Here is an 8,429-nt window from a genome sequence, read left to right as displayed (position 1 = left end):
GACCACGTAATCCCTCCGGTTCTTCTGAATGATTCCAACAACTTTACCTTTTAATAAGGAAAATGGTTGGCTGTATATTAAAGACTTAAACAGGAACATTAAAGCAAATATGTGGGAGGTGTAGAAGATCCATTGCTTTGTAATACATATTACTGTGCAGTACATATTAAAATTGCTATCACCATATGGTATGCAGACAACTAGACAGGTTTGTTATAAATTATCATTGGCACAGACAGATTTTAATGAGCTTTTATTTATGTGGAGACCTAACTTCATTGTATAGATTTCAAGTGATGCAGTACATAAATTATTCAGAGAGATTCCCACTACTACTGAAGTGTGGCCAATTCAAGTAAAAAATACAGAAATTTTTTAATAGCAAAGATGAAACTCAAACAGCATTTTCTTGCAGGTAGAGAATTAACCTCCTAAAACTTTTAACTCCGACCTCAGCAAACGTTTAAGATGTAGCTACAGCTGCAAAGTAATATTTTCAAATAAGACTTTAAGTTCATAGAATGATAAGGGTTGGAAGGGACCTTAAAGATCATCTAGTTCCAATCCCATGGTACACAGACATGTCACTTTGTAATGGGAGCTGGATACTTCTTCACCTAACAAAAAAATTGTTCATCCTGAACACTATTTGTCATCAAGGAATGAAAAGGATGCTGTTATCTTTCTGTATAATCACCAGTGATAGTGGAGGATGTGAGTGCACACTCTGACAGATTGGTCTGTATTAAAATGGCAGCTGTAAAGAGTGACAGTGTGCATTTGGGTAGCAAAGTATTCCAGACTCGGTATTTTAGGAAGATAACTACAATAATTCAGCTATTTCTGAGAATGAAATTCAAGATTAAAAAAAAAAAGGGAGGTTCATGTACAAAAAGAATCTAGTGGCCTTCTTGTTGGGATATGTTGTAATGCTTTGATTTGGGATAAGCATTTGGAATTTATTACAGTGCAAAAAATGTGACAATCACAGAAACTGAGGGAAAGGACTCTATAATGAAGAGTACAACATGGTTTGGACCAAGGATGCGAGGTCATCTTAATAAAATGCTAGACAGCACATCTGCTTTACCTGTGGGCATAGGGTCACCAGTGGTGTCTGCAGGTGCTTTATCCTCAAGCTCATTTTCACAAAGGGCAACAGTCCTTCCTTTCCATTCGTGCAAAGGCAGTAACTCCACAACTACCACATCACCGTGGATTGCGCGATTTCGAGCTCTGCCTCCATAAATAAGGATGTCACTCTGAAGTTCTAAGTTTAAAATGAAAAGAAATAGAACTATAAACCACTACAAAATTCAAATCCCTCCTCTCTTGGCAGCATTCTGCTGAAATAACAGAAAAATACTTTTGCAATGATTTCTTCCACAAAGGAAGAAAGGAAGACAAAATTAAAACTTTTTTTTTAAAACAGGAGATAAGTAAGTAATTCTGTAAGTGAGTTCTTGGATAAAAAGCAGCATAAGCTAGAAGGAGTTCATTGTTCTTAGGCAGCAGCTTTAAAATCACATAACACAGTTAAATTGTGGAAACCACAGCCATAGGATCAGGGCAGGGGCCAGAATAAAGCAGGGTTTAAAAAAAGGATTAGTATCTTAAACACTGGTTTGACTGCAGAGTCTGTCACAGGAACATTTGAAAGTACTTCTTAGTGAAAGCTGGGACAATGTATCTGTGCAAGGATCACAGACTGTTTTGGGTTGGAAGGGACCTTAAAGCTCCTCCAGTTCCAACCCCCCTGCCAGCAGCAGGGACACCTTCCACTAGACCGGGTTGCTCAAAGCCTCATCCAGCCTGGCCTTGAACACTTCCAGGGAGGAGCAGCCACAGCTTCCTTGGGCAACCTGTTTCAAATAAGCTGTTCTTTCAAAGGTATAATGAGCTGTTCCTTCAAAGGTACAGAAAGACAACACCAGTGTTCTAATCAGATACAAAAGGCATTTTTCCTATTATGCTCACAATGTCCAGCTTCCTAACCCTGCCAATATGTGTGCAAACACTTACTTCAGTCAGATGAGTGGTCATCTCAAGTTAGAGCAAAGCACAGGGATAACAATTTGCATCATTATTCAACTTCAGAAAAGGTCAAGGGAAACCCATTAGTAAGACAAGAGCCCAAAACACGACCAAAGGAACTAAGATGAAGGAGGATATAAAGGGTAGTGCCTTCTCAGGGGGCCCACCCTCTGGGTTAATCTTCAGTCTCCTTTCTGGCCCATTAAAATAACCCAAGCATTGGATTATCTTAGCTTTCATCTTGTTTAATAACTGAACAGCTACATACACACAGCTACATGGCTTCATGTAAAAAGCACAGTGTCAAAAAGGGATTGAATAAATCCTGTCATTGTCTTTTCACCTGTTTCTTTGCTGCTAAATCCCTGGAGTCGAACAAAAGCTTCCAGTTGTGCTCTATGCTTATTGACATTCAGTGTACCCTAAAAGAAAACAACAAACCAATAAAAAGAATGAAAGAGTCACACCTCTAAATAGCCAAGTTTCAAGTATAAAATTTTGGGGTTTACAATTATTTTTACATAAATTAGTAGTTTTTATTGATGTGTAGGTTATTTTTAACATGACTGCTCTCTCTGTAGAGGGAGAATGTATGATGCAGAACTTTAGGTACTCACTTCTGGCAAAGAAGGGTAAGTTATTTTAAATGCTGAATTTAATTGTAACTGTTAAGGTCCTCATTCAAAGCACAGGCAGTGTACTTTTGCTGCCTGCCTTAATATAGAATCTGGAGTTATCACTACAAGAAAGAAAAACCTCAGTATTTCTGTTCATATCCTCTTCTTGCCTCGCTGCTGAAATTGTCAAGAAAGGAACAAATTCCTCCCTCTAATTCTTTAAATTATTTTTAAGAGGACATTTGGCCAACAAAAATCCATATTAAGGCCCTGAACAGCCATAAAACCATAAATTAATTTCACTGACTGAGAGATCTCTGTGCAAATGAAGTAAGAAATGCTGCCCTTGTGCAGCATTATTTATATTTAAGAATGAGATCTAGCTGCTTTGTATCACACCTAGTTTCTCAACTTACAGGTATATCACATATCAACCTGAAGCAAAATCCATAGCAAATTTGAGATCCTCAATAACAAATTCTCATTTTCCCTTCTTCAAGGGAAAAAAAAAAAACCAAACCAAACCATGTGTTCACAAGATGAAGTAGGGGAAATATTTTGAGACTCCTAATCCTTTCCATCCTCTTACTCTTGCTTTGTTGGGTTTTTTTCCCTCCTCTATCCACTATAGCAACATTTCTTTATGTTATCAGTCTAATTCAGGCAACTAAAGGGACAAAGCACAAGACTGCACTGTTCTGTGTATGCTCTCTATATAGCAAATTACCTGTATATATCTTCCAGATTTGATCCCAGCCTCCAGTACTTCCACAGGTAAGTACTCAGGATATTCTTTTCCGTTGTTTTCTTGGCTTTCACTCTCCCGTTCACGCCGAGCTTGAAGTATAGAGTCAAAGAGTTCATGGGCAGCCTTTAGGTCAGGCCAAAAGTTATCCAAGTAATTCTGTATGCACATATATAAACAAACATAAAAGTATTCAGAGATCTTTGTTCTTTTAATAACGCATTTGGAGAGCCCATAATGGACAAAAGCTGTCTCCTATGCTAGACTCAAATAGCATTTCCAAGTGGTAATGATGTGTCTGCTCTAAACACCACAGATTTGTCCCAGATTCAACCTAAGTCATTCCCTAAATACAATAAAGGAGACAGAACTGCTAAGATAGCATCCTAGACTAGAGATTCACAACCCTTTACCGATATACCCCATGCAGGCTGCATACTTCTTGTAAAGTGCCATAGCAGAATCATCAAACTGGCAACCCGCTATTATTTTCACACTTTTTATATGATTTTGTATTTGGTCCACTTTCCATTGCCTCATAGCAATTAAAAAACTAAGCATTATCATTTTTATATAGCTTGAAGTTAGATCTGTTTGGTCCCATTTTTACTCAACATCCTTTCACAGCAAAACATAACCCTCCCATCCACATATCCCGCTGAATATAAGTAGTATCAAGACATCAACAACTAAATGAAGAATGAATTATCTTCTCACACATCCTAAGTTGTCAAGACTAAAGTAACTGGCAGAATAATGCTGATGGATATTTAGGCGACAGCCTGCTTGCACTACAGATTTAGACAGCTGGCTGAAGTAACTCATTATTGTTCATCAATGCCAAATTCGTTAAAAACAAGGAAAACAATGAAAAGGGCTCATAAGAAATTTGACCTCAATCTTTAGAGCTGCTGGTTTTCTTTTCAGTTTTCTGGTTTGCTCACTGCCACCATTTTTTATGATATTCCCATGACTGGCATCTTTACTTGCTTTGATAAATGAAGACATGAGTTAGCATCATAGTTTTCTTAAATGTAAACTCTGAAATGATTTGCTCTATACATTGGTCTTTAATATACTTTCTTCATCATTTTGATGCAACATAAAGGAAACCTTCTTCTATTTTTCTGGCATGTTACCTTGAAGGAAATCACAAACACTCCTTCTGTTTCATTTCCGTACTGCTTGATAGCATCTTCATCTTCTGTTACCATAACAACTGGCATCTGACCCAAGCAGTGATTATAATACCAGACTGCTGCATTGTAAATACTCCTAGAAAAGCAAAGTTTGAAATAAGATTTATATCATTTCTCATTTGCTACTCGCCAAGACAATCGCAGGGTTCATTCAAAAGAGATTTTGGTTTAACACACATAATTTTGAGATATATACACCAAGCTACATAAAACTTGTATCTGCAAAAGTTTTCATGTGCCATAGATAAGCACAAGGAGAACAGAGGAAAAGAAAATGGTTCCTCCCCAGTACACCCACCTGTGCCCTAGCTGCAACAAAGCATACAGTTCCTCTGAGCGAAAGCTTGTAGAAAGCAAGTTGGAACTGCAAAAACTCCAATGCTGTGGTGTTTGCAGGCTATCAAACACCTCATCTAACAGTCCAATAACATGTGCTTCATCTATTTATTATGCTAAAGCATTCTTGAAAATGGCTGTGCAACTTTAAAATGATCCAGCTTTTTTTTTTTTTAGCATTATTGTACATTTTTCCCATTTTCCTAAGAAAGCGATATTGACACTTTCTGAATCACAAAAGCACAATCTAGACTTGCAGTTATTGTGAACTGTTCCACAGCTAAGCAGAGCAAGAGTATGAACTCTTACATATCCAGTGTATGCTAATATTCCTAAATACAAGGTCACAATGTTGTCCAGCTAACGCTGCATAAGTTAAAACAAACCTGGTCTGCCATTTCTCCGTGGATTCTCCCTTCTTTCTTGGCAAATAAGAATGCTGGTGGAATTCATTAGCAAACACAATACAGTCATGCCGGGTATCCTTTACTAGATTTCGTAACTTGTTGTACTGTCTGGAATACAAAAAAGAGAGATAAATTAATGAATTAATATAAAAAGAGTCTTGTGCTTTCTTTTGATAATGCTATTTTAACTCCAGATGAAAAGACAGCTGAAAAACTCAAGGAAAAGTACTGGCATGCACAAAGAAATACAAATGCATTCATTAAATTACACCATTGATGATAAAACCCAAAACATCACCTGTAAGCAAGCTTTTCTAACGTCCATGATGAACACTTCTGATGTTTAAACATATGTTATGGCACTATATAGGTTAGTGTCTGGTAATGTAAGTACCATAGAATAGTATTAATCACTCTCCAAAGACAAGTGCTCAGTCTTTAATACAGCAAAGCAAAACCATGTCTGTAAAATAGTTGTGGCATATGATATATTGTTAATTCCTGTCACAAGCCATGTGATTAGTTAGCAATGCTACACGTTTAATATCGCTCCTATCAAGTGAAAACTATGACAGGCACTGATGTCCACAGCTCACAAAAGATCACAGTTCTTTCCCTTCTGTAAAAGCATATTAAGACACTTGAAACACCTAAAAACAAATTAAGCACAGTATATTTGCTGACTTTGCGTTATTGTGCTTAAATATACATTTTATAAAGTTATTTACTTCAATCTAAATTAAGAATAAGTTATTATAGGATAATTACCTGCGCCCTTTTTGGTGTTGCACAGCTTGACATGCAGTTTGCATGAAAATAATACCCTTCAGCTCCGGAAACTCGAGAATCTCGAGGTAATCTTGAACAATCTTGCAGTCAGGGACAACATAATGTGTAACATCATCCGATAACAATTTCCCATCTAAAATATAATTCAGAGTTTAAAGGTTTAAACTGTTGCAATACTAGTAGGTATTTCAGTTGCAATACTAGTTTCTTAAAAATATTTTCAGATGTCAGGAAATCAGAGTTGTGTTTCCTCAAAGGTATACGTATGTCCTTTTCTGATGGACAACATTATGACTGCTATGGTACAATTCTGTGGTACAATCTCTAAAAAAATTTAGTGCAAATTCGATCCAAATGATTAAAAAGATCCACTTTCATTATGAAAAGGTTGTTGTTTAAAGAGTGCAAGTAACAGTCCTTTTTTCTCTATTTCCATATGAAAAAAAGAGACTATACATCTGCCACAAAAAATCTTTTCATACAATTTGCAAAGGGTGTAGAATTTTGAATGCTTCTGTTACACTGCTCCCACCAATCTCTATTCAACACTATCCACAGCAGGATCTTTTTCTATATCTTTACATAAAAGAATACAGATAAGTGTATACATTGAGAAAAGCAATACTACTGCAAAGACAAGATGTTCCCAAATCTGTTACCATCATTGCTAATTCTTTCTAAGGAAAAAAAAATAATGTTTAATTGCTTTAGATATTTCAAAGATTATTCAAAAAACTTTTGGGCAGGGGGGATTCTCCACTGTATTTTCTCTCGATGCCTATTTACCCCTTATGATGTGATAAATACTGAACTGCTGAACTTACCATAGTGCAGGCAAATTATATATAATAAAATTATATAGATCTTGACAAACCCAGTTATTTCCCTATATTTCTTAGAAGCCGACCCAGGACAATCTGTCTTATTAACTGTGATCACTAGAGGTGTGAATCCAGTAGGCACAATTCTGCACACAGCAACACAGCTTCATCTCACACTGAAGGTATCTAATAGGTGATGGCAGAATATATATAACAAGAAAGCTAATATTTATTAATAATTCAGAAGAGCATTAAAAGTGAAATGTCACTTGCAGATTTATATAATCTGCCTATATTAAGCTATCCTTGCCTAACCTATACATCTAGATCATAATAACTTCTAAGGAGGCACAGCACACCATTACAAGTATCTGTAGATGTGATTTATGCTGGCAGTCTCTCACAGCGCATGAAATAAGTTTGCTCAGCACACTGTGTAGTCAGGAATGAAAATAAATATTCACCTCACCTCTGAGTTACCTAGAAAAACTACAAAGGGACATATTCTGGCACTCATCTACAGCATGATTGACATTTAAGTCCAGAAGAGAGGAAGTTAGGCATGGCAAGAGAGGTGATATTTTTTTCTGGTATGTACCTGTAACTACCCTCAAGGGTAGGTCCTTAATTCCTGAAGGAATTCATAACCAAATGCAATACATTAGGGAGCAGTAACTATCACTAGTCAGCAGTAATATACTACACCACCTTCCACCCTCAATTGCAACAGGCACCTAAACCAAAACTGACAACATCTATGTCAATTACAATTCAGAAGGAAAAAAAGAAGTTTAAATTCTCAACCTTTTATTTGAAGTAAGCAAATAATTTAGTCGATTTAAATAGGCTGGATATTATGTTAGTTATTTGTCAGTCAGATTCCTGCACCAAAATAAATTGTGCTATTTAGCAACAACAAAAAAACCCTGAAATATCAAGTAAAGGTCACAGGATGATCTATGATGCACATAATAGCACCACAGTATGTAAAAACAACAACTCGAGACATCACAGAGGCTGGCAGTCTTCCCGTGTCTGAAATGGCCAGATATAATACAGGCAATTACATTTAATTAGTTAACAGAAATAACCACTGATGCAGAATGACAATCGCTTGAAGACAACGGCTTGGCCCCACTGTACGAATACTTACCAGGTACGTCTAGAATTTAATTCATGCTATAAACCATCACCCTACAGAAATTAATGCATTTTAAAAGATCTTTTTAAAACAGGGAAGAATGAAACTTGCATTATCCTTTAGCTTTTATCACTGTCTGTAAACTGTTCACGGTTAAATCCTCTTAAGAATCAACTTCTCCAATTCCTTTTTCTCTTTTCTTAACACTTCGTTTATTTCTGACGGATCTGGCTTTGAAGGAGCACTTTTGCTATATCCTTGTTTTGGTATCGTTTGATTTTTCCAGGACTTTACACGCCGTTGTTCAGCACTGCCCGCACCCGGCTCGGGAGGGCAGGGG

The 8,429-nt window shown here is 36.7% G+C and overlaps 1 protein-coding gene across 1 annotated transcript in view; it reads right to left on the bottom strand.

Moving 5' to 3' along the window:
- DIS3L (DIS3 like exosome 3'-5' exoribonuclease) overlaps window positions 1–6,252 on the bottom strand; it is a 14,489-nt gene extending 8,237 nt beyond the window's left edge. Inside the window, exons 1-7 of the mRNA XM_010165703.1 lie at window positions 6,107–6,252; window positions 5,318–5,446; window positions 4,536–4,671; window positions 3,379–3,555; window positions 2,378–2,456; window positions 1,091–1,270; window positions 1–47 (exon numbers count right to left, since the gene is read on the bottom strand). The exon at window positions 1–47 is cut by the window's left edge and continues 120 nt beyond it. Coding sequence (XP_010164005.1) covers window positions 1–47; window positions 1,091–1,270; window positions 2,378–2,456; window positions 3,379–3,555; window positions 4,536–4,671; window positions 5,318–5,446; window positions 6,107–6,150 — 792 coding nt within the window. The 5' untranslated portion in view covers window positions 6,151–6,252. The remainder of the gene's footprint in view (window positions 48–1,090; window positions 1,271–2,377; window positions 2,457–3,378; window positions 3,556–4,535; window positions 4,672–5,317; window positions 5,447–6,106) is intronic.
- Window positions 6,253–8,429: the final 2,177 nt, after the last annotated feature.

Source organism: Antrostomus carolinensis, unplaced genomic scaffold, assembly GCF_000700745.2.
Source record: "Antrostomus carolinensis isolate BGI_N321 unplaced genomic scaffold, ASM70074v2 scaffold23240, whole genome shotgun sequence".
Taxonomy (NCBI): domain Eukaryota; kingdom Metazoa; phylum Chordata; class Aves; order Caprimulgiformes; family Caprimulgidae; genus Antrostomus; species Antrostomus carolinensis.
The sequence above is the reverse complement of the archived record's forward strand: the minus strand, read 5'-3'. Positions and strand labels throughout refer to the sequence as shown.